Source organism: Psammomys obesus, unplaced genomic scaffold (assembly GCF_907164565.1).
Source record: "Psammomys obesus unplaced genomic scaffold, mPsaObe1.curated_primary_1811, whole genome shotgun sequence".
In the NCBI taxonomy this organism is placed as follows: Eukaryota; Metazoa; Chordata; class Mammalia; order Rodentia; family Muridae; genus Psammomys; species Psammomys obesus.
Genome location: NW_026596051.1, coordinates 10268304 through 10295767, shown reverse-complemented (window position 1 = coordinate 10295767; position 27464 = coordinate 10268304). Strand labels below are relative to the sequence as shown.

The window sequence follows — 27464 nt, the reverse complement described above, 5'->3', positions numbered from 1 at the left end:
AATCATATATGAAAAACAGATCTCCGTTTATATCTGCATTAACCCTTGATTACTGTAGAATTTTAATCTACATGAGAATGACATAAAGCATATCTATTTTAAAAAATTTACAGTCAATTGGAAACAAACAATCAAACAAAATATCTAATTTGGGTCCCATGTAAGAGACAGAAATGGAGACAGAAAAGAAGTGGTTTAGGGCAAATTATTCTGGGGAATACAAGCCTAAATGTAGTCTTAAGAGTTTCAGCTGTACTCTGCCAAAGGTTTGGTCATGAGTCTTTGCTTTGAAAACTGCTATCTGATGGGGAAAAGATAGGAGCTCCACAAGGACCAAATATATCTGGGCACAGGGTCTTTTCTGAGACTGACATTCAACCAAGGACCATGTATGGATATAACCTAGAACCTCTGCTCAGATGTAGCCTGTGGTAGCTCAGTAACCAATTGGTTTCCCATAGTGAGGGGAACAAGGACTATTTCTAACAGGAACTCAATGACTGGCTCTTTGGCCTCCCCACCCCCTAAGGGAGGAGCAGTCCTGTTAGGCCACAGAGGAGAGCTTTGCAGCCAGTCCTGAAGATACCTGATAAAACAGGATCAGATGAATGGGGAGGAGGTCCCCCCTATCAGTGGACTTGGCAAGGGGCACGGTGGAGATGAGGGAGGGAGGGAGGGACTGGGAGGGAATGAGGGATCGGGACACGGCTGGGACACAGAGTTAATAAAATGTAACTGATAAGAAAAAAATAAAAACAAAAGAAAAAAAAAGAGTTTCAGCTGATAGCTTTCATTGGGGAACTGAGATTTACATTAAAATTTGATGGTAAGCGGGCTCTCAGGATGTGTGGTAAGAAACAGATTAGAATGTGGAGAGAAGAGAGGCTGTGAGCCTGAGGGTAAGGCCAACCCAAGTGACTGAGGATACATGTAAGTTTTGTTGAATGAACCATAGTCTTGTGACGTGATCAGATAGTTCCCAACAGCTGTGAAGAGGAAACTGGTCCCATCTTTCCTCAACCTGGATATAATGTTAACTGACCACTGAATGAATAGATGGTGTCATGGCCTACCAGGATGAAAGGGATAACCCTTTCTTATATTACTACAGACAGTTCCCTCCTTCAGTGTCATTGCCCTGGAGGTTTTGGTGCCTCACTTTCTTCTTTTCTTTTCTATCCAGCTCCTTCTCAGCCTTCCTTTAGGCCCTCTTTACTCTACTCACCTGAATGTGGATATTAACCTAGACTGAGCATTGATTCAAAGTCCTCAGATTACCAGACCTGTATTTGGCCATCCTAAGTGTCCGTAGACATGGAACCTTTTTCTCCCCATTCTTTCCAGTTAAATGGGTTGAGGAGCTCCTCTGTTCCTCAGCTTGTGGGAGAGTATTCCTGGCACGGTGGGAGGGAGCAGAAGCCAGGGGACACCCTGGTCATGTGAGCATCGTGGGTAACGTCATGGATAAGCTCCTCTCTTCCAGGTGGCTGCTGACCTGGTGAGACGCCTGCACCTTGAATCTCATGTGGACAAACCTGTGGCCACTTACAGTGGGGGCACTAGAAGGAAGCTCTCCACAGCCCTGGCTCTGGTGGGGAAGCCTGACATCCTTTTATTGGTGAGTGGTTGAAAAACCAGAGTTGTGCTGATGCAAAATTATTTCAACTTTCAAAACTTCTCCAGAGACTTCAGGATTTGTGACACTGAGTCTATGGACCAATAGACTCTGCTCCCCTAACTGAATAGTTCCCAATGTACTGTAAGGTACCAGTGTCATTTTACAGAAGTCAGAAATTTTTCTTTTGGCAGTTTTACATAAAAATGTTAACATTAAATGAACATTAAAATACTAGCATTCATCTTTTATCTGAAACAAATATCTGTTTACCTTTTTAATATTTATTTATAGTTTTTGTTTACTTATTTTTGGAATTATAATAAAATTGCAACATTTCTGCTTTCTTTCTTTCTCCCTCCAAATTCTCCCATATATTCTCCCTGCTTTCTTTTAAATTCATGACCCTTTAATTGTTATTGCATGCATCTATGTATATGCATACATATATACATATATGTTTAAATGTAACTTGATCAATCTGTATGTTACCTGTATGTACATATTCAGAGCTGACCATTTGGTATTGGATAACCAATTGGTGTGATCTTCCCTAGTGAATATCTTCCCTGGCAAATTCCTTTGAAGTCTACTTATAGCTTTATATTTATTATAAGCTATAGTGACACATACCTATGGTAAATAATGAGGATGAGCATCAGAATATCTGTGTTTAATTTAGCATCTCCCCAAATCCATGTACTAACAGCTTCTTTCATAGCTTTTAGTGATATGAGAGGTAGTAGAATCTCTAAAAGAGTGGTTCTCAGTCTTTCTAATGTTGTGACCCTTTAATACAGTTCCTCATGTTGTGGCGACCCCCAAATCAAAAAGTTATTTCATTGCTATTTCATAACTATACTTTTATTACTACTTTGAATTATAATATAAATATCTGATATACAGGGTATCTGATATGCAATACCCAAAGGGGCCACACAGGTTGAGAACATTGTTCTAAGTGGTCTGAGCAGGTATTTAGGTCATTGCAGGAGTGTTCTAAATGGGTAAGAAGGTTCTTTTTCAATACTTGGCCACGAAGAAGAAAGTATTGCTCAGCTACACATACTTGCTGTGATGTACTGACTTGTCTTTGCGTAGAACCAAAAGCAAGGGGGTCAGTCTTCGATTGGGCCTCTAAAATAAAGCTAGACAAAGCATTGTTTCTTTATAAGATGATTCTCTCAAGTATTGTGTATAGTGATGGAAAGCTTTCTAACACATCCATGCAACATGGATACAGAGGTAGGCAGAGGCAGTTCTAGCAAGTGATAGAGTAGGAGCATGGCCTGAATCAAGGCAGCCTACCATCTGTCTGGGAATAGCCAATTCAGGTTACTTTTATCTTGGTGGAGAAGATTTGCTATCAATGAACAGTGTCAGTTGCTGTGTATTTAAAAATTGCTCTAACAGTTCACAATTCCACTTAAACAAGTGAAGAACATTGTTCCTTTGTCATTGATAGAATTATAATCACCACAGTCAATCCAAAGCTGCACCTTGGAAGACAGTTCCAGGAGCATTAAAAGTTATCTTTGTATATTATTGTTCACACATTAAAACATTTTCCTGAGGACGTTAATGGAGAACCAGAAGATCTATGTTAGAAAAAAAAATGATTTTGTTATCTAATGAATGGAACTCAGAAACCATGCTTGCTCTTAGTTTGCTATTAAGTGGTCCAATGTCAATGCTATTTATTTATTATAATGGGACACACACACACACACACACACACACACACACATATTAGCTTTCCCCATTGTTCTATTACATTGTCCTATTAAGGTGAAGGAGGCTCTGTTGAGTTTAGAGGTGCCTAGCACCCATCGCTTCTGACTGGATGATCACTCACTCATCTACCTATGGTGTGTTTTTTCATTCCAATGAAGGGGCCTGTACTTCGGAACCATTTCCTTGTATCACTTTATACCCAAATTTTTCTTCTTTCACATATTCTCATTCCCACTCACTGAGAGTGCCCAAGACCCTGGCACAGTGGCCAAGTGGCCACTACAGTTCTTTAGTGTGTTCTTGCACATTTGTGCTTGTTGTCTCTTTGTCTCAAAGCAGTATTCTTAATGTGTCTGTCTCATGGAGATGTTGAAAGCAGTAAATTAAGTAATCTATATTAAATGTGTCGCCCGGCACCTGGGAGTTACTGTGATGGTGTTCAAGTCATCTGATTAAAGCAATGCCTTTGACATTCTCTACATAGACAAGAAGAACAAGAACCTGGAAAGTTTAAACTCGCACACTCAACCTCCTGGCTGAGCAAAACCAGATCCCACTTTTTATTTTCTTACCCTTTAATCAGTGCACATATATCACTTGATTTGCAGGAAAAAAAAAAAACAAACCAATCAAGTGTTTGTTTTTCTGTTCAGTGTTCCTCCCACATTTCCCTTTCTGCTTTCCTCTTTGGGGGAAGTTGATGGCCAGAAGCTCTTAAGAGATATATGCTTAGTGCTCCCTGACTGCAAAAAGCACAGACATGCATCACACAGCTGGGCAAGATTTCCCTTAGAAGTGGTTCAGATAACAAGTACTTGGTAGTTTATTGAAGACGAAAGCTTCAGGTTCCAAGAAACTTCAATTTATTTGCTGCTTTTCAATAAATGATGTCTTTTCTACTATCATATATCTTTCTGGTGGAGGCCATTCTGAAAGTTTATGGAAGTAGAGGTTTCATTTTAAAAACATTATGCTTGGCTTTCCTTACCAGATCCCCAAGAGAAACCAGGCTGTTGTGAAAATATGTGCCCTCCCTGAATTCTTATTGAAGCATCATTGATGAATAACAGCTGCATAAATGTAGAGTGTATAATGTGATGTTTTAATATAAACATTCATTTGTAATGATGACCACAGCCAAGTTGAATGACCTCACTTACTGACATCAGCTGGTGAGGAGAAAATTTCAACCACACAACACAGTGTTGTCGATTACAGATCCTGTTGGGCCACTTGTCCCACTATCAGGTTATCACAGGCTCAGTCACTCAGAGAACAGGGAATCACTCACTCTTACGGAGGTTGGGCATCCTGGATTAGGACACCTACAGGTATAAGTGTTTAGTGATAATCCATGTTTAAGATGGCTTTAACTGTGCCTCCTCTAGAGGGGAGGAATGTGGTGTCTTCATGTGGCAGAAGTCACAACTATGAAAAAGGATGACCTCATTTTTAGGTAAACCAAGGACATGAGGATAGAACCTTCTTGATATAATCACTCCCCAATACCCCTTCTCCAAGTCCAGTTGCATTGTGTCTCAACTTGTATATTGGAGAGCACAAAACATTCCAGCCATGGAAATCTCCAATTCAGAGTTGATTCCAACTTGTTAACCCGCCAAAGTGTCTACCCAGTTTCACCATGTTCTGCTCCAGAAGCTGCCATTCTTTTCCTTGTTTCTATGAGTTTTTGAGGTTTTGTGCAGTTGATCTCCTTCCTCTGTTTCCCCTTGTATATGCCCCACTGAATTCATGACTTCCTCTTTACTTATTATTGTCACACACACACACACACACACACACACACACACACACACACACGAACTACTGAGCCTTTTTGTATTGCTTATATGTGTATTTTTTTTCCCATTTTTGACCATTTGGGATTGGATAACTTATCAGGAAGTTTATGGATCAAATGGATTCTTCCTCTGTCCACAGCCATTGATTTCCTGTAGCTCTTCATCCAGATGTGGAATCTTATGGAATTTTCCCCATCCACACTGATATCTAGACTGCTGTGGTCATTATACAAGTAATCACATTGCTAAGATTTTATGGGTGCAACTTCCCTGTATTTCTAAAAGATGTTGTATGATAGCAGGCGCTGTGGTGCTGGTGCTCTGGTCCTTATATTCCCTACTTTCTGACATGATGTTTCTGAGTCTTATGTGTAGATTGGATTGTATCAACTGGTGCTAGCCATCCCAGGGTCACTTATTCTCTCTCTATTGACCAGTTCTGCATCTCTGCAATCGTCTCCATCCGTTCCAAAACGAAGATTCCTTGTTGAAAGATGAGAGCTATACCTATCTGTGAATATAAGGATAAATATTTAGAATACAGTTAAAATTACATTGCTATAAAAATGGCAGTAGTAGGTTATCTTTTAGGGTCTATGTTCTTTTTAGCTATGAATAGTTGGATAGGTTTGCAATGAATAATGCCTTAAGTCTAATTAATCTGACAAAAGTGCCACCATTGCACCACTGGAGATATTTTATCAGGACAGTCATTGTGGTCCACAGGTTTTACATGTGCATAGGACCGCCAATTACTTTTCTCTTGCACAGCAAAGCTAGTACTCAGGGGAGGAATACTCAGGGGAGGAGGCTTCAAGGGCAGATACATCTTTCTTCCTCTAAGTCCTGCCCAACATTTATGCTGTTTTCAGCAATTGTGTCTTACTTTTAAGTTCTAGGAACCAACCAAGAACTGACCCTGCAGTTTTGTTAGATAGTTTACAGCTCTTAGGGTAACATTATCACCCTGTGGGGCATGTTCACTTAAAAATGGAGTACACACACACACACACACACACACACACACACACACACACACACAAACATAAAATAATATTTTTCTATGTCTTTTTCAAATATCCATAGTATTTATTTTCTCCCTTCTTTCCCTCTCCCTCTCAGTTCATGTCCCCATGCTACGTTTTTTTTTTTCCTACCCCACATCAAAGCACCTGTGTCTTTGTCCCCCTCTCTAGAGCTTCTCAGTTTTAATCCATGAAGTCTGATGTTGGGTGCTTCCCCAAATTGACTGATGTGAATAGTGATGAAGTAGATGTGTTAGTGCATGCCTGCATGCCATCATTCTCATTTCGTTGCCTTTGGCTCTGTGCACAGGAGTGGATCTTTTGGGTCCCATGACCATGTGGTTGCTTCCTCCAGCATCGACCTGTAATGACTGTTTTAATTTACCTTTGCTCTATTACTGCCCAAGACCAGCCCTTTCCCCATGTGAATGCTTTCTTCAGTACTTTTCAATATTTTCCTCTTTCTCCAATGATTACATAATTTTAAATAGCTTACATTTATAACCTCTTCATTATTTAGCAGAAACTCTGTTATACTCATTAATTTTTTTAATTTTAATTTTTCTTTTTTATATTAATTACAGTTTATTTACTGTGTATCCTGGCTGTAGCCCCTTCCCTCATCTCCTCCCAATTCCACCCACCCTCCCAACACCCAGTGATAGGGGAGGTCCTCCTCCCCTTGCATCTGACCCTATCCTATCAGGTGTCATCAGGAGTGGCTGCATTGTTTTCATCTATGGCCTAGTAAGACTGCTCCCCTTTCAGGGGAAGGTGATCAAAGAGCCAGCCACTGAGTTCATGTCAGAGACAGCCCCTGTTCCCTTTACTAGCATACCCACTTGGACACTGAGCTGCCATGGGCTACATTTGTGCAGGGGTTCTAGGTTATCTCTATGCATGGTCCTTTGTTGGAATATCAGTCTCAGAAAAGACCCCTGGGCTAATATTTTTTTGGTTCTCTTGCTCTCCTTGTGGAGTTCCTGTCCTCTCCAGATCTTTCTATCTCTCCATTCTTTGATAAGATTCCCTGCACTATGCCTAAAGTTTGGCTAGAGTCTCAGCATCTGCTTTAACACTCTGCTGGGTAGAGTCTTTCAGAGGCCCTCTGTGGTAGGCTCCTATCCTGTTTCCTGTTTTCTCCCTCTTCCGATGTCCATCCTGTTTGCCTTTTTGAGTGAGGATTTTTCATATTACCGAGGGTCCTGCTTCTTGATTAGCTTTTTAGGTGTACAGATTTTAGTACATTTTCCTATATTATATGTCAAATGTCCACTTGTAAGTGAGTATATACCACGTGTGCCTTTCTGCTTCTGGGAGACCTCACTCAGGATGATCTTTTTTAGATCCCATCATTTGCCTGCAAATTTCATGATTTCCTTGTTTTTAATTGCTTAGTAGTATTCCATTGTGTAAATGTACCACAATTTCTGTATCCATTCCTCAATTGAGGGATACCTGGGTTGTTTCCAGGTTCTGGCTATTATGAATAAAGCTACTACAAACATGGTTGAGAAAATGTCCTTGTTGTGTACTTGAGCATCTTTTGGATATATGTCTAGGAGTGGTATAGCTGGATCTTGAGGAAGCACTGTTCCTAATTGGTTGAGAAAGTGTATACTCATTGTTTTACTCACTGAAGTTTCTGCTTCAGAATTACTATTAGTGCCTCATACCTGATTTTCATCTCTTTTACAACCACCGTTTTGTTCATATTGTTTTCTGATGCACTTGGCTTCTCTAGTTGTAATTTCTTGTAGCTCACTGGAATTTCTGAAGATAATAATTTCTAATCTTGTCACTCAACTCCCAATTCTTCATTACACTGAGGTTGTTACTGTGTGCATTTGATACCATGATAGTTGCATGGAATCCTTCATTGCTCTCTCAGATCTGAAGCACTCATCTTGTAGGCCTGTCTTCATAACTACTTTTGGAAGGATACCTTCATCAGGCAGTCAGATGAATGACTCTGGGACAATTCCACATGTATATTTAGAATTTTGGCTATCTGTGGCAGGTGTATGTAAATTCTTAGGGTTATATGTCTTTTTTAAGCACACAGAGTTTTGGAAAGAACTTTCTAAGAACTTTCTGTCTACTTTTGTAAGGCAATTCCCCATATATTCATTCTTGTGTGTTCTTGTCCTGTAAAATCATGATGGTTATTTGTGAGAGAATTGCTGTTTGCTATCCACATAACCTCAGACACCCACCAACACAAAGGGCCTCTGAGACATGCAGAGTGCTTGGACCCTACATACTATTTAAGAGGGGCTTAATCAAGTCCTCACAGCATGTAGAGTCTGGTCCTTAGCCTGTCTTTGCTCTTCCTAACATCACCAAGCATTTCCCAGGACCAAAGATGCCAATAACTAAGGTATAATGAGAAGCATTGTAATTAGTTATAATAATTAAGGCTTTTGTGTGATCCTCTGCAGAAGTGAAAGAACCAGGATCTCATGCATCACTTCCCTTCCCTCTGTGTCCTGAATGTGTAGGAGAGAAGGGAAGCCAATGGAGAGTTGCCTGTTCGTATTACAGTGAGGATTTCCACCCTGCCAGTGTCCATAATCATGTGATGGTAGATGCCCATTCCTGTCTGTGTTTACCAAATGACCATCACTGTGTGTTTTCTTCCTCTTAGGATGAACCCAGCTCTGGGATGGACCCGTGCTCTAAGCGGTATCTGTGGCAAACAGTAACGCAGGAGGTTCGGGATGGCTGTGCTGCGGTGCTAACCTCTCACAGGTGAACTGTCCCCTCTGATTGCCAGTTTCTGAACAAGGCTTGGTAGCAATAAGGTCACCTAGAGAATGGAACAGAAGTGCCTTCATTAGTCTTCAGTCTCTGGAGCCCTTTGTGAGACTAAAGCAGAGGTTATGCCAGGTGGCCAATGACAACAGAGAAACAGAGATAGAACTGGAGCCTTTTCATGATCTGTGTCCACACATCCTTTCTAGCTGTCATTTCTCAGACTCTGTCTGCTCTTCTTAAGGATCCCTGACTTCTTTGCACCCAGGGGTCCCCTGTTCCCACCTGTAAATCGTCTGAAATGCATGCCCAACCTGTTACTGGATCTCATTACAGACTTAATTTTGTGTTTGGAATTCTCCACCAGAGTCCCCCTCTCAGCTTAATGAAACACTTATGTGCCATGCAGCAATACAAATGTAGATTTCATGAAACTATTACACGGAGAGCAATAGCATTTGGCTAATGACAACCCTGAAGATGAAATGAAAATCGGTTATGAGGTTTGGCTTGATTTTGCTTCTATGTATAACTAAAATATGCTATGTCTAAGGCGTCAAGAACTGTTAAGATCTGGAATTTGACTGGGGCATTTTGTATTCATAGAATTGTATAACATGTACACGTTTTTACCTCACCACTTCCACTTTTAGAATGCACAATGCTCATGCTCATAGCATGTATTAGTAGTTACAGCATATAATTATAGGCATTACATATATCAGTACTTTCTTCCTTATCCTTGCCACACAGCGCATGACTAGCACTTTAAGAAATAGGGCTGGCACTATGGCTCAGTGGGTAAAAGCACTTCCTGGGCAAGTCTGAAGTCCCAGGTTTGATTTCCCAAACCCACAGTTGGAGGAGAGAAACAACCCCTAAGAGCTGTCCTCTGACCTCCATAAGCATGCCACAAACATGCACCTGCCCATAGTTAGACACAGACAACAACACTCACACAAGATTAAAAAACAGACATAAAAAGATTCACTGTGCACCCACATCCATAACATGTAGGTGCATTTATCCAGACTTGGCTACAGTGAGTAAACCCTCAGAGACACACAGTAGCGCCATCCGAATACATGCTTGCAGTGCCTATCCTCTTGGTGTTGCGCATTCCATGGCTTTGGAAAAGTACACAATCTCAAGATCCATCCTGACTTCACACATGGCCTGAAAAGGTTCCAATGTTCCCTTGCCTCTCCTGACCCCTGGTATTCATTTTATTGCCTCTGTAGTTGTGCCTTTTCCAGAAGTCACACATCTGGACTCCTCCAAAGCCTTCCAAAGCTGGCTTTTTTTTCCTCCTTATTTCCTTCACGTTTTCTCCTGGTTTGCAAGCCGATTGCCTTTCAAGAGCGAGCAATACTCTATTGTCTGGCTGTGCTGGAGTTTATTTATCTGCTCACGTACTGACAGATGCTTTGATTACTGACAAGTTTGGGTAATTACGAGTAAAGCTGTTATAAACATCCATGTGCAGGTTTTTATGTGGATGTTTTTCAGACCTTTTGAATAAATGCCAAGCAGCTTGATTGTTGGCCTGGGCAGTGAGCTCATGTTTGACTTGCGGAGAAACTCTTTTTCCTTTGGTGGTAATACAAATTGAACCCAGAGGCTCACACATACTAGGCAAGTGTTTTGCCATTGAGCTATAGCTCTGTCCCTCTTACCTCTTATTTTCAGGCTCTTCCTCAAAGTTGCCCAGGCAGCCCTTCAATTTCCTTCATAGTTCAGGATGAACTTAAAATTGTATCTTAGACTCCCAAGTCAGTGGGACTAAGGATCTTTTCACAAGGTCCACAGTACCAGTCCTTTCTTGTTATATTTTTTGTGAACTTATATTTATACTATATTATTTAGTTAGAAGGGGTTATACATAGTAGTGTTAGATCCTGCATGAAAATCTCTTGTTGGGTATATGATGGCAAATGTTTTCTCTTGGTCTGTGTCTGTAAATACGAATATTTAAAGATTTTTATTAATTTTAACTGCTCTCTGTTTTTGTGGTTTGCACTTCAATATTATAGTTAAGAACTTTTTCCGCCCAATACATGAGAATGTTTATCCTAAGACAGGTTAGTACTGTTAGGTCTTAATAATCTTTGCTATATTTAAAGCTATTTTACAGATAGCATAAGGAAAGAGTCTCAACATACTCTTACATATGTGGATATCCAGTTGTTCCAGAACTGTTTTGTGGTAAAACTACTCATTCCCTATCACATAATTGGAGGTGTGTTGTGGGAAATTGGCTCGCTGTGATGGGCACTGACCCTCTTTCTTGTTGGGATGTGCTTCTGTACTCAGTACACACCACCGTTCCAATTCCAGGGCTTTTTTCGAGGCTCCACCAATAAGCAATGCCCATTCTCCAGCCTTTTCCCTCTCCTACTGAAGTTTTCTTCCACTCAAAAATGTTTTCTAGTCTCCTTTGTGTTTTACTCTTGATACAATTTATTTACTTTATATCCCGATTGTAGCCCCCTCCTTTGTCTCCTCCTAATCCCACACTCCCTCCCTCATACCCCTTATCTTTCTCCCTTAGTCCAAGGGGAGCCCTCCTCCACTACCATTGGACTCCAGGCTATCAAGTCTCTTCAGGACTGCCTACATCCTCTTCTTCTGTGGTCTGGCAATGCAACCTTGCTGGGGGGAAGTGATCAAAGAGCAGAGAACAGAGTCCATGTCAGAGAGAGCTCCTGTTCCCCTTACTAGGGAACCTACCTGGAGACTGAGCTGCCTATTGACTACACCTGAGCAGGGGGTCTATATCCTCTCCATGCATGGTCCTTGGTTGGAGCATCAGTATCTGTGGGACCCCTTGGTCCCAGATTTGTTGGCTTTGTTTGGAAATTTTCCTAGTTTCTTTCTGTTGGTCCTTTTGAACTTCTCTATGTTAGCCTTGGGGAAAAATTCTTTGTGATTTGTATCATTTAAAAGTTATTAGAAAGCCCTTAGATTGCCTATAACAGGGAATGATAACAGGGAGGATAGTCTAATTTTCTGTGTAACCTTTTATTGAAGAATGGGCATATTAAATGATATTGCATCTCTGAACATTGAAAACAAGTTTGCAGTTATAGCCATATTTTAGTATTTGTTTTTGTTTCATTTTCTTTCCCTGAAATTTGTTTCAAGATTGGATAATTCCTAAGGACCTTCAGGCCCTCTGATTCTTCCCTCTCCCAACTTGAAACTGGGCATAGGTTTCTGTTGAGTTCTTCAGCTCATCTCATGGCCTCTCCTCTCCCGCCCCCAGTGGCCCATTGTTGAAGCTGGGCAAGGGGAGAGTGGCCCGCAGTTTACAGAGCACAGATTATTATCTTCTCATGGTGCAGTGGCTTTTTGGCATTGTCCTCACTGGGTTACATGCCTATGTGTCATTGTCCAATCCTGGAGTTCTTAAAAGGCTGGTTTTTAAAATATGTCCAATTTGTAGTTGGCTTTGGGGTCAATTATTTAATAATTTTCTCACTCAGATGTAGCCAGAAATACCACAGCTGAGTTTTTGGTTTTTCTCTGTTTCTCTTCCCAAAGGAAAATTTTGCTGAAACAAATTTGATAGTTATTTGACTTGATAATAATGCGTTTATAGTTTTGCTTTGAATGTTCACATTGCTCTGGAATTTTAGCAATTGCACACTGGTAGCTTAACTCTGTTGCTGGTTCCAGGCTGGAGGCTTGATGTCCAACTATGGGTCCTTAGATGGGTTAAATGATATAATGATGAAAATTCTTTCTAGTACTTACAATATATATATATATTTATATATATATAAATATATATATATATATAAATATATATATATATAAATATATTTACATATATTTATCATAACCGTTCTCTCAAAAACACCACATATCATAGAGATTTCTCTCCTAAATTCTACTATTCATTTGCTTTCACACCAATATTATACATTTACATATATACATAGTTGATTTCTCCCTCATCATACAACATAAAGACATGAAAAATGATGAGGGAGGCCTGTATGATTCTGTGATTTTTTTTAATTTTATTTTTTTCTTATTAGTTACGATTCTGTGATTTTAATGCAATGTTTTTCTCTATGTATTCCTTGACACACAGTATCTTGGGAAAACATGGCTCAAAAATGGAGAAGAGGAGGATTGAGAACCAGTACATCCTAGGAAGGACATTCATATGTCCAATGCTAATGCCGGCATTCCAGTGCAACCTTTAAGTCACAATCTCACCTCACCACATATCTGTACCAGGCAGGATGATAGCCATCCAGGGAAGAAAGTCCAGGCTTACCTTGTTTTTAAGTAAATGACCATGGTTGATTTTATGGTTAGTACTTTCAGGCTTTATATACTCTTATTACTATGAAAGACAATCAAATTAAATTCTTTCCTTTGAGCTCTGGTCTTAGATTTTGTTGTATCCACATGCTTCATAGTTCAAAGGTTTAGCATGTGATACAATTCATTTAGACCTGCAACATCATTTACTTTGAGGTTGGAACTCATGCTGATAACGATGCAGACCTCCACTTGTCCAAGTGCATTTTAAGAAAGTAGCGTAGAACCAATTAAAAAATGGGGATACAGAGCTAAACAGAGAATTCACAATAGAGGAATATTGAATGGTAGAGAAACACTTAAAGAAATGTTCAACATCCTTAGTCATCAGGGAACTGTAAATCAAAATGACCCTGGATATTTCACCTTACACCCATCAGAATGGCTAAGAGAGTGTGGAGAGGGTGTGGAGAATGGGGAATGGGGAACACTTTTCCACTACTGGTGGGAATGTAAACTTGTATAACCACTTTGGAAATCAATCTGACACTTTCTCAGAAAATTAGGAATAGTGCTTCCTCAAGATCCAGCAATAGCACTCCTAGGCATATATCCAAAAGTTGCTCAAGTATACAACAAGGACATTTGCTCAACCATGTTCGTAGCAGCTTTGTTTGTAATAGCCAGAATCTGGAAACCACCCTGGTATCCCTCAACTGAGGAATGGATACAGAAATTGTGGTACATTTACACAATGGAATACTACTTAGCAATTAAAAACAAGGAAATCATGAAATTTGAAGGAAAATGGTGGAACTAGAGAAGATCATCCTGAGTGAGGTCTCCCAGAAGCAGAAAGACATACATTGTGTATACTCACTTATAAGTGGATATTAGACGTATAATATAGGATAAGCATACTAAAGTCTGTACACCTAAAGAAGCTAAGCAAAAAGGAGGATCCTGGGTAAGATGATTAATCCTCATTCAGAAAGGCAAATGGGATGGACATGGGAAGAGGGAGAAAACAGGGAACAGGACAGGAATCTACCACAGAGGGCCTCTGAAAGACTCTACCCATCAGGGTATTGAAGCAGCTACTGAGACTCATAGCCAAACTTTGGGCAGAGTGAAAGGAATTTTATGAAAGAAGGGGATGATGAAAGACCTAAGGTGACAGGAGTTCTGCAAAGAGAGCAACAGAACCAAAAATCTTGGCCCAGGGGTCTTTTCTGATACTGATACTCCAACCAAGGACCATGCATGGAGATATCCTAGAACCCCTGCACATATGTAGCTCAGTGTCCAAGTATATACCCTCGTAAGGGGAACAGGGACTGTCTCTGACATGAACTCAGTGGCTGGCTTTTTGATCACCTCCCCCTGAGTGTGAGGGAGCAGCCTTACCAGGCCATAGAGGAAGACAATGCAGCCAGTCCTGATGAGACCTGATAGGCTAGGGTCAGATGGAAGCGGAGGAGTACCTCCCCTATTAATGGACTTGGGGAGGGGCATGGGAGGAGAAGAAGGAATGAGGATGGGATTGGGAGGGTGTGATGGAGGGGGCTACAACTGAGATACAAAGTGAATAAATTGTAGTTAATAAAAAAGTAAAAGAAAAGATAGTAGTATAGAAATGACTCTGTGTTCTTCCCACAACACAATCAGAAATGTGGTAAGCATATGTTAAAGTCAAACTTGGATTAAATATTAAGCTCTTCTTACTTAAGCTTTTAAATACTACTTAAAATTTTAAAAATGAGTGTTGACAGAAGAAGACAATGCAGCCACTTCTGATGTGATCTGATAGACTAAGATCAGAAGGAAAGAGAGGAGGACTTCCCCTATCAGTGGACTTGGGGAGGGGCATGCGTGAAGAACGGGGAGGGAAGGTGGGACTGGGAGGGAAGGAGGGAGGGGCTTATGGGGGGATACAAAGTGAATAAAGTGTAATTAATAAAAAAAAATCAAAAGAAAAGAAAATGAGTGTTGAGCAGTGCAGGGTTGAATACCACAGAATCACAGATGTTCCAGTGTGAGACACTTAAGTAGGACTCTCCAGAGATAACTGTGAGGTATTCAGAGTGAACTGGCTTTTCTGTGTGCCTGTCTACTTGACATACTTTCTCTTTTGCTTCACTGTGATTCACCTCAGATTCCTTCCTGTTGTCTAGTCAAGGGAAGAACAGACCTGAGTTGAGGTCCCTGCAGGGCATGGAATTCCTTAGGTTCCCAGCAGAAGTTCTCACTAGAGGTGACATAAATAAGTTGTTGCATAACTTGAAGTTTCCTGTTTGTAGTTCATAGAATAGGAATCACTGCTATATATGATTTTCTAAAAGATGTGGCATTTTTTCCACTGTCTCCATATGAGATGACTTGATTTGAAATTCTGAGAGAATGTGTATAGCCAACTGGGTACTTTCTTGATTTGACAACTCATTATGTTCATTTATAGCGGAATAAAGGGTACTTTATTTATAAAGGGTGCTTTACAACAAAGAAATGGGGATTGAACAGTTCACGGTCTGTTGATTTATTTTAATTGTTTAGTACTATTTAGTTTGCTAAATTGAATTTTTTTATTTTTTTAAATTTATTTATTTTATTAATTACAGTTTATTCACTTTGTATCCCCCCGTAAGGCCCTCCCGCCTCCCCTCCTGGTCCTACCCTCTTTCCCCCTTCTTCATGCATGCCACTCCCCAAGTCCACTAATAGGGGAGGTCCTCCTCTCCTTCCTTCTGATCTTAATCTGTCAGATCTCATCAGGAGTGGCTGATTCTTTGAGAATTCCAGACAGTGGATTTGCTCATGTTCGTTCTTCAGGTCCTCCCAAATACCCCCAGATATCCACCTTTCTTACCTGTCCAACTTCGTGTCTTCAATTTTGTTTAATCTGTTAAGCCCAGTTACTCCTATTTATAGTTTTGGGAGTCTGGCCATCTTCTGGAGCATAGCTGACTTACTCAGGGCTACGCCATTAAAAGAAACCTGTTAGTTAGGAGTAGGGCTGCATGCCCACTTTCCCCTCCATGCTGGCATTTCGTCTGCCTTAGGGTTTCACAGGTATTTGTAATCACTATGAGTTCATAGGTACAACTGTTCCTTCGTATCTGGAAGACACTATTTCCTTGCAGTCACCTCCCCTGGCTCTTACCATCTTTGCCATCTTCCATAATGATCCTCAAACCTTGGGAGAAAGGGTATAACACGGACATTCCATATTCTCCAGTCTCTTTTGAAAGATAGTTCGCTGTGTTCTGACACTCCTGTTAGAAGACTGGGATTTTGAATTGTCAAGTATATCAACACCTCTCTCCTCTAGAATGTCTTCTATATTGTTACATTTAGAAAGTGCATCCCCATAAACAAATTATTACTGTATTTTTACTACCTAGGCTATACTTGGGCCTCTTTTGTTCTAATGACACTTCTCTGGTATGAATTAATGTGCTTGCTTTTTGTAATTCATCAGTGTAACAACCTTTTCTAGTGCTGTCTTCCCTCACAACTTTTCCTACAGTGTCCTTCCTAAGTAATTTTTAAAGTTAAAGTTTTCAATACTTTCATAGAGGTGATTGCATTTTGACTTGTATCATATTATATCTGTGTATTATAATTTACAAATCATAGTTATGATTATGAATTATAAATATTTAAATCCTATACTGAATATTAAAATAATCTTATAGTTTAAATTATACTTACAGTTTAAAAGTTTATTTCTAGTATTTTATTGCACATTTAAAATACTATTAAAATAGATATTTTTAAAATTGTGAGGTCTTTGCTTTAATGAAATGTTATTCTTTTACATTTTTTTTTACATTTTTTTTGAGACAGGGTTTCTCTGTGTAGCCTTGGCTGTCCTGGACTTGCTTTATAGATGTGTATCCTTGGCTGTCCTGGACTTGCTTTATAGACCAGGCTGACCTCAGACTCACAGTGATCTGCTTGCCTCTGCCTCCCTGAGTACTCAGATTACAGGTGTGTGCCACCACACCCTGCTACATTTATTAAAATAGAATTGCCTCACTGTCCACCTTTTTTTTTCCTCCTTCCTGCCTCTCTCATGTCATCCCACTCATTCTCAAATTGCTTGCTTATTTTTCTTTGGTTAATATTGATGCGTTCATACATGTTATGTACATGTTTCCACAAATATGTAAATATAAGTTGTGAGTCCATTTTCTTGTTTGTGTGTACATGGTTTCCAGGCTGACCACTTTGTATTGGATTATGAATAAAGAGGAGTCATATTATATTCATTTTTGTTATAACATTTTCTTATTTTCAACATATTCACTCTTTTTCTTTTTATTGATTTGAGATTTCAATTTTTCTTGTCAATAAAGTTATCTAATTTTCATTATAAAGAAACAACATATTTCTTAAGATCTCTTGTACGAATATATTATATTTCTGAGGATTGCTAAATAGCTGTCACCTATATTTTTATTAATGATTATTCTCCCAGGCACATAAATCCCAACAATTTCATGATGTAATTGCCCACCTAAATAAAATCTTAGGAATCTTTAAAGCATGTTATTTCCTTTTCATGAGTGTGCTATAGTAAAAGTTATACAATTTGGACCAATGGAATTTTTGCTTCCTTTTTATGTCTGAAGCTTGAACAGGGCTTATACCTTTAGGACATGGCTCATTTCTACTTGTTTATTTCCTCACAGCATGGAAGAGTGTGAGGCTCTGTGTACCAGGCTGGCAATAATGGTGGATGGCAGCTTCCAGTGTCTCGGGCCCCCACAGCACATCAAGAACAGGTATTGAGTCTCTTTGTCTGTTTCAATGTTTCCTGTCAACTCAGCAGCATGATGCCTTGTTGTAACAAAGGCTCTTTCCAAACTGTTTGGTCCAAATAATTTCTCCTGACATCCAGTAGTAGATGAAGGTCTTAGGAAGCTTAGGGACAGTTAAAATAACTGTAATTATCAAGTCAAAGACACAGCAATTCCCAGGCAGTTTCTTTAAAACATTTTGCCTCCTTTTTCCCAGGAGGCACTGTGCTTTCATTGTTTTGACAAAAAAAAAAGAGTGAGGAGAAGATGATTAGGGGGTCCAGATAAAGTCTAGAGGGAAAAAAAATGACCTCCCTGCTCACAGAGTGCTTCATGAAAAGGTGATCCCAATATACACCTCGCCACAGCCAGAGCATGTCAGAGTGACTGCTACAACACAAGATGTATGCTGAGAAAGGTGTCTGAGGACATAGGGGGTGAAACGGTCATTGTGCGTCCTCTTTGTTATGGCTGGTGAAGACCTACAGACTTTTTCCTGGGTTTATGAATCCATTAGATCTTCCCCACATTAATCATTTCCCGACGTACTTCTTTTATTCACTCCTTGGAAGTTTAATTATTTTCTTACAAGTGTCTGAGAACACTTCATATCTTATTGTAAGTTCTCGTCTTTTGGAATGACTTGAATGATTTTTATATTCTTTTTCTGTGTGTGTGTGTACGTGTGTGTGTGTGTGTAAGGGTGTGTGAAGGTGTCTATGGAGGCTGTAAGGGACACTGGGTCTGTTGGACTTGGAGTTATAGGTTTTGGTGAGCCATGCATTGTGGGTGCTAGGATCCAAACCCTGGTTTTCTGATAGAGTAGTCAGAACTCTTGACTTCGGGGACATCTCTCTAGCTCCATTGAATAATTTTGTAATTTCTTTTAAATTGTTTAAATGTAATTTTTATACAGAGGAATCTAATATGTTTCACCTTTTTATTGAAAATAGTTTATTTTATTTTATTATACAATGTATCCCGCTTACACTTTCCCCTTTCTCTATTTCTCCCAGTTCCTCCCATCTGGATCTTCTCTCTTTTTTTCTATAGAGTAACATGGTCTCTTATGTTGATAAATATTTCCATTTAGTATTTTTAGGTTAGAATTATGCAACATTCTTGGCAGTTATATGTACCTACTGTGTATGTGTGTATACACACCTATAATGTGTAACCGCCTTTACTTTATGGAAGCCATATCTCTCAGGATGGAAATAGCACATGAGGGGTGGGTGCCGTGTTTCTAGTGGCTCCAAGTGAGGCACTGTGGTATAAGGAGGGTCCACCTTGCTGGTTTTTATACTTATGACCACACATTTGGGAAATAAACCTATTATAAGCTATTGTCACTATGTGTTCTGCTTATTTTTACTAAGCATCATCAAACAAATAACTTCACACTCTCTAACCTATACAATGCTTGTATAAAGCTTTATAGCCCTTTCCTGATTGTCAGATGATTTATATTCAAGTTCAGCTGCCTGCCTTTTGCTTCTTTGCTAAAGCTGGCCACAGGCATCACGGGTAAGAAGCCCATAGAAAGAGCCATCTGCCTGCTGAAACCCTCTGCGGCCTTAACAGTGTCCACCCATTATAAATTTTGGTACTGATAATGTGAGTTGTAGGTTGAGGCTGAATTGTTGGTGAGTATAAACTACAGAATTTATTTAGCAAAACCTTTTTTGTAGTATAGCCACCAAAGTTAATACAGTTTTTAAGTATACCGTTTATGTTCTCCTGTAATATAATAATAATCAAAATAATCACATGCAAATACTATTTTGATAAAAAAAAAAACCCCACAAGGGATTGCTTCTGGATTTCTATTCCTAGGAATCAGTAACACCATGTAAATTTGATGTGGAGAACAGAAACTCATATATGGGCCCTTTCTTCTCCATCCTTGGAAATAAAGGGAAATGATATATCAGTAACATTCTGCAGGGAGCAAAGAGCTCACTCTTCACATCCCAATTCCACTTCTCTGACTTTGCAGGGGCAGATCCCAGGAGCAGGGATATCTCCCTGTCTTAGTGTGTGGCACTGACTTTCCTGCCTATCCTTTGTCTGTAGTTCAGCCTTATACATAGTGTCCCACTGGTCTCCTTATCATCCCTCCTACCAAGTACATATGACTTCTTTCCCTGGAATCTAAGCACAGCCCACATTCACCCAATAATCGGAGAAGGTCCCCTAACAATACATACCCATTCTTCTACCATTAGCTAGACACTGAGTCTCACCCTGTTATTTGCTCAGACCTCCACTTTCTTTGTTCCACAGCTTTAAAAGCTCTATAGATCAGAAAGCAACACCATTTTAAAAATAATGTGTGGCTCAATTTTTCCAAAATAGGGGCCACACAGTCCATATGGGAGAGCATGAACATCACACTGCAAACAGTTAATATCATTAGACATGTTTGTGCAGGGGCCTTCAATGTTGCTACTGGAAACAGCTGACACAGTTCAGACTATGAGGTATGGGGCACAGATAATTAGGTGTGTGGTGATCCTAGTTTAAAGGAAAGATGGGAAGATGATGGGCTGGGGTACTGCATCAGCTAGTTTCCTTTGAGAAATGAATTTTTAGGAGGAGTTTGCTGTCTTTAAAAGCCAGCCACTCCTGGAGGGAAAGACTGTCTAGAGGTGCTAAGGCCCTCAGACACTATAGCATCAGTACACACAAAATAAACACAATGACCTTTCCCAGGATGGTTGAAGCTGAGCCTCAGGGCCATTGGTGTCGTGCCATCACATCCTACCTCTATGAAGGTTACAGGTGACAGTGTGCAGAGGAAGGCAGGATGCTTGGGCTTTGCTGAGGTCCTGGATTACCCCTCCTTTGCTTGGTGGAGTTTAATCTTTCTTACATTAGTGACTATCATTTCAGTGTCAGTCTGAATACCATCTATTTGTAATATTTAAAGGTTATAGAGTTGCAACACCAAAAATTGGGGTTCGGGAATCTGAGCCACTCACACACAACTGTGATGATGACTGTTGCCCATGGCAAATGGCCCAGAAGATATGGCCGTAGGGGAACCCTCAACTGAGGACATGTGTGGAAAGCAAGTTCTTATTTTCACGCTGATGTTGGTTTTTACTTAAGTTATAATTTAGGAAATGTTATCCATCTGAGGGCTTTGCTTTGGGCATTTAATAATTTAAATTATTAGCAAAGGGCTGGAGGTTGGCTGACAGTCTGTGTCCACTTTGGTGCTCACAGTTTGACAGAACCAGCCCTGCACATGCCAGCATGCCAGGTGACATCACATGAGCTCATGGGACATGTGCCATAGAGACCCTATACACTGTAGGAATCTGAGCAGGAAGAGAACTTTAAGTTTGAAAAATGTGGGTGTCTCTTGGACCTTGAAGTATAGAAAAAGTTGGCAAAAAGAAGATTAAATATTAGATTGTGTGAGTTTAAAAAAAATGTCACTGGAGAATCCTAATGGGAGAGCAAGCAAAAAAAAAAAAAAAAAAAAAGATTTCAAAGTTACTATGAAAGGAAGTCCTCAGGCAGAATAAACCTAAGATGGCTGTGCTGAATATTACTGGAACAGCGCTGGGCTTTGCGGCCTTCACTAGGTTTGCTCAAATGACATTGTTTTCCTTGTGCATCAAATAATTCCTGTTTATGTGAAGCTGTCTTCCATAGAGAAGACAGGTTCCACAGCCCCTGAAGCAGCCCCACCTAACTGTAACAAAGAAAAACATTGACAGATGTCTCCCAGGGGGCTGCTTCAGGCTGACCTTGTCTGTGTCAGCTGGTACTTCATTCCATATTCTCATAAAACATACAGATTTACATGCATCAAATGGTGAGGATAAGGCCTTTGATTTCCAGAAGTGGATTGGGCAGTACTTCCTGCCCTTCCTTTGTTTGCTTCTTGGCTGAGAGAAAAAGGGATCATATTAGGAGAAAGGAATAACAAATAGATGGGCTTTTTTTTTTTCAGCTTTATCTTTTGTTCCCTGGGTTGAACTTGTTTTGCAGAGCCTCTACCGCCCACATGAGAAGGGCACACTTTCTCCTTTCAGCCACAGGGCTATCCCCGTGTGATTGAAGGACACAGCCTGAAGCCAAAGGACTGATCGGTTTGGACACTCTCTCAGTCAGGGTTTCCTGAAGGGTCTTTCCATTCTCTTTTAAATCCATCTTGGGCCTATTCTGACTTTCACTCTTTTGTGGAACTCTTCCCACCAGCGACTTCTCAGTAGTTCCATCAGAGATGCCCAAGGGCCATTCTTTTTCCCCAATTTCTCTGGCCTTGCTGATGCCCGTCACTTTCCTTTGCTGCCTTTGCTTTCTCTTGGTAGTGTTGGTCTCCTTCAAGTGAATTTTTTTATTTTTTATTTTTATTAATTACACTTTATTCACTTTGTATACCCCCATAAGCCCCTTCCTCCTCCCCTCCCGATCCAACCTTCCCACCCTCTTCTTCACACATTCCCCTCCCCAAGTCCACTGATAGGGGAGGTCCTCTTCTCCTTCCTTCTGATCTTAGTCTATCAGATCTCATCAGGAGTGGCTGCATTGTCATCTTCTGTGGCCTGGTAAGGCTGCTTCCCCCTCAGGGGGAGGTAATTAAAGAGCAGGCCGATCAGATTATATCAGAGGCAGTCCCTCTTCCCATTACTATGTAACCCACTTGGACACTAAACTGCCATGGGCTACATCTGTGCAGGGGTTCTAGGTTATCTCCATGCCTGGTACTTGGTTGGAGTATGTCTAGGAGAGCAACAAAACCAGAAATTTGAACACAGGGGTCTTCCCTTCAAGTAAATTTAATCAGGTTTAATTTCCTTGAATCTGCCCCATTACACCTTCAGCTGGCATATTCCTGGAGAACACAGGCTTTGAATTCTATCTGTCTGAGCATTACTTTGTGCTCAGAATCCATATTACCTGATGACAGTGACAGCTTGTGCTAGAAGCCTTGGTTTATGAATATACAGGAGAGCTGTACCAAGAGGAACATGCATTATTCTAAAATATTCAAGCTTTGGTCCATTATCAGGGTTATATAGTCATGGAAATCAACCATCCCATATTTCCTAAATATTGCTGTTCTGCTTTATTCTCAACCTCTAAGCCTTCATGTTATACTAAGTGTCTTCTATGATACTTGTAGGTAGATAAAAAATGATGTGAACCTTGAAGTTCAAAAACTAAGATGTCTTAAAAATGTTGTTTTTATTTAAGAGCTGAGATCCAACCAAGGTCAAATTAAAAACTCTCATGGTCAAGCTGTGTGGTTGTTTGAATGAAAAATGTTCACCATAAGCTCATATATTTAAAGACTTGATCCCCTGTTGATGGTACTGTCTGGGGAAGTTATAGAATCTTTAGATAATGAAAAGTTGATAGAAAGTATGTAACTGGGGTGTGGGACATTGAGGGTTCATAGCCTCATTCCATTTCAAGTTCTGTCTCTTTTTCTACTTCCTTTATATGGCTGGCATGTGATCTCTTAACCTCTTGCTTCTGCCTTTTGTGGCTGTGCCTCCCTGCCTCGATGGATTCTTATCCCATGGAACCAGATGCCAAATAAACTCTTCCTTCTGTAAGCTGCTTTGGTCACAGCAACAGAATGGTAACTAATACACTCTATTATTTCAATAAAAAGGAGCCAACAAGGGGATCCTGCTGGTGGAAATCACTATGCAGCCACTCCTGATGAGATCTGATAGAGTAGGATCAGAAAGAAGGAGAGGAGGACCTCCCCTATCAGTGGACTTGGGGAGGGGCATGTGTGAAGAAGGGTAAGGGAAGGTAGGATTAGGAGGGGAGGAGGGAGGGACTTATGGGGGGATACAAAGTGAATAAAGTGTAATTAATAAAAGTTTTTTTAAAAAAAGGAGTTATTTTGAGTCTTGCTGTTTTGGCTTTACAATGACTGCTGTCAATCCCGAGAGTAGTGGAGATGGGAAGATTCTTTCAAAAGAGGCAATGGCTTCTAGAGATATGGACGAAGTTTACAGTTCTGTTTCAGGGGTGAGTGCTCATGGGGGAAGGTAAATACTTTTCCTCTCTACAGACTTGGATCTCCTCCCTGCTCCTCCTTTCTCCTGAAGCCCTGTAATCTTTGGTCAAGGAGTTCCCCCATATATAATCCATCCTGTGGGGCTATGGCCAACCCTCTTGTGGAATCTTCCTATAGCACTTCCCAGTTTTCTGTACCTTTCTCACCTTGGCCATTGTTAAAACACTCTTTTTGGAGAGTATTCCCTTTTCTGATCTATCTTCTCCTTCCCAGGAGGCTGGATTCCTCTTAGCCCCCACTACTTTTCTTTTTAGAAAAGTAAAGGTTAGCCTGTGATGGAAGAATCTTCCTCAGATTCAGGAGTCCCAAGAAGATAGTCCCTTCCTCTCAGCTCATTGACGAAGGGAAAGTTCATCTTATGAAAGTTCAAGAGCAACACTCAGCCATGATGTGGTCCTCTCTCCTGTGTCACTGTTACTTCTCTTCATTCTTTCTTCCCTAGGCCATGCAATCTTTCCTTTCTTCTGGTGCCCAGTCTTTATGGTTTCTCTGGCTGGTGTTCATTAGAGCTGATTATAATATATACATGCTGATGAAGTATCAATATCAAACTTGTCATAGTGTTCGCTACGTGCTGCCTTAAGTGCTTTACATGGAGTGAAGACTTTATTTTTCACTCTGATCCTACGGGATAGTTGTTTATCATGACTCCCACTTTGTAGGTTCAGACGAAAGATGAGTCACAGAAGTGCTGAGCAACTTTCTCAGGGCCACAAGCTAATAATTAGAGGAGCTGGAATTCGAACCACAGCATTTTGGCTCCACTTGATTTGTGATGTGCAGCCTATTTTGGTCCTTACAGAGGTGTGTCCCATGCCTGTGGGGGAGCTAAGATTCAGTTACTCCAGAGACCACAGCACAGTCACAGTGTCTTTCCTGCTGCATGAGCACGCCCCAGAGTCATACAGATGTCAATTCTGCTCTTGTTGCTAAGGCCTCAGTTACATTTCTCCAACATCTCTTCCTTGTTGGTCTGCATATCGATGGGACTTCTGTATCTTTTTTTTTTTTTTTAATTTTTATCAAGGCTCCATCCTTCCACTCATTCCTTATTTCTTGAAGAAAAAGAGGTCACCTCTAGACTAGTCCTTTAAGATGTTTTTTAAAAAAGTTATAGGCATGCATCATCTTGTTCTTTCTTCCCCATTTTTGAAAAATAATTTTTTCTTTATCTTCTATGTCTCTCTTTCACATTTAAAAATATGTATTTTTATTATTTTTAATTATGTGTTTGTTTTTTGTGTCTGTTTTTGGGTTTGTGCACATAAGTTCAAGTGTCTTCAGAGGTTACAGGCTTCTGACTTTCTTAGAAGGAGATGCAGTGAGCTGTCTAACATGGGCGCTGGGAACTGTATTTGAGTCTTTTCAAGGATTAACACTCGCTCTGAACCTCTAAACCATTTCTCAAGCCTGAATAGTTTATCTTTTTTATAGTGACATAACCTCTTTCACCCTTGAACCTCCCTCAAGAATTTTTCTACTTTCCATTACGTATTTGAATATTAATTTTATTATCATGTTGTGAGCTATGTTTTTTTTTTTTTTTCAAGTAAAAGAGCATCAGATACTCTGATATAGGCCATATTGTCTTGGCCATATTACTTTGTACATGATGGAAATCCAATAGCTGGATATTGGCCTTGACTCACTGACTCTTGTCTCCACAGTTAGGCTGGATTCTAAACAGCTGCTGTTGACCTGCTTATCACATCTACATACAGGCAGCAGATACCAGAGAAGGAGAAAAGCCCTAGGAAAGCATAAGAACAGTGTGTCCACTCAGATTTTTCCCGTTAAATGTTATCTAGCAACTAGGGCTGGGGTTCTATTAGTTTTTTTTTTTTTTTAGCTATCATGAAGTTTTAAGAAATATAGACTTGAAGCTGCCTACATTGCTATTTAAGATAAAATTGGATTTCCATGTCTGAGAGGGATGAAAAAATATATATAAACAAAGCCAAGCAGATATTGGATAGGCTTACCAAAATACGTACCATTTTTTTTTTCAAATTTCTCAGTTGAAGGTGAATTATTAGGTTGAACAATCTTAAGCTCTAGGAATCCTAGAACTAACATTCATGATCAGCCCCATGGTTCTGAATAGCTCTGTGTATTCAAAGTCACCATAATGAAGAATATGGTGTCACATAAGTTGAAGTATTAATTTGCAGCTTTCCAGGCAGTCAGAGCTTACGAGCTTAAAGAATAGCATCATTCTTCTAGTTTTGAAAAGAAAATCCACCAAATGCCTTTGCAGAAGACCATATTTCTTCTCTATTGTGGAGATGGCTTTATGAGTGAACTCATCAAAATCCTCTGCCCCCTGTCTCGTGTGTGTGTGTGTGTGTGTGTGTGTGTGTGTGTGTGTGTATGTGTGTGTGTGTATGAGCCAACCTCTTTGGATACTGATATTTTGTGTTAGGCAGTTAGAGATCCATTCCCTAATCTTCTGAGTGTTATACCTTGAGCATTCCTGATAACCCTGGTAGCTGCCTTCACTGAGCACATTCATAACACACCTTTAGGGAGCTGGCAACAGCTGCAGGCTGCACCTGCTTTGTTTTCTGGCTTTGGAATTGACTTAAGACTGAGTGTCTTAAAACATCCCCTCAGGAAATGAAAAACCAGCATGCTTCTTACTATGGACTTTGCAAACTGAAGTCTACTGGGCCAACCCCTGACCTGAGGAAAAGGAAAATGAATGTTGTTTAGTTATAAGTCATAACAAATGTTTCTTTTAAAGTAAAGGAACTCTTTATGAATACGAGAATTTTCAATGCTTTGAGCTGCCAAACATAAAAGCTTCGAGAACTGATGCCACTATATGTTTGTTTATTAGCCATTTAACATGAAATACAGTCCTCTACAATGATGGTGGTGGATTTTGTTTTCAAAATTAAGAAGAATGGTACTGGTACTGGATTTTCTTTTCAAAACTAAGAAGACTGGTGCTCACAAGCTCTGACTGTCTGAGAAGCTGCAAATTAATATATCACCTTATGTGACACCATGTGTTCCTTTGCAGTGACTGTGATTTAATGCTTCTATAAAACCTTACTATAAACATAAAAGCACAGATTAAGACTCCATCACCAAATAACGAACTGTCTCATTTAAAAGTGAAACAGATCATTCGATACGACTATGTTAATTTCACAGATGGCAGTGGAAGTTGCTACAGGAACACATGCATTGCTTGTGCTATGATGGGGAGCTATGCACTTATGCACTATGGAATGCTACCCTCAAGTGATTTATTTTGGCTCAATGCATCATGTAATTCAGTTGCTTCAGCTAATCCACAGTTAGGTCTTTTTACTAGAACTAGTCTTATTAATAAAGAAGACACACTTGGCTTTGCATTCTTGGTGAGTTTTCATAGAAGCTGACTCATGCCTTATC

The 27464-nt window shown here is 40.1% G+C and overlaps 1 protein-coding gene across 1 annotated transcript in view; it reads left to right on the top strand.

Moving 5' to 3' along the window:
• Abca13 (ATP binding cassette subfamily A member 13) overlaps positions 1-27464 on the top strand; it is a 463272-nt gene that overhangs the window by 404067 nt on the left and 31741 nt on the right. Inside the window, 3 exon segments of the mRNA XM_055624041.1 lie at positions 1484-1618; positions 8824-8927; positions 17900-17992. Of these exon segments, the coding sequence (XP_055480016.1) occupies positions 1484-1618; positions 8824-8927; positions 17900-17992 (332 nt within the window).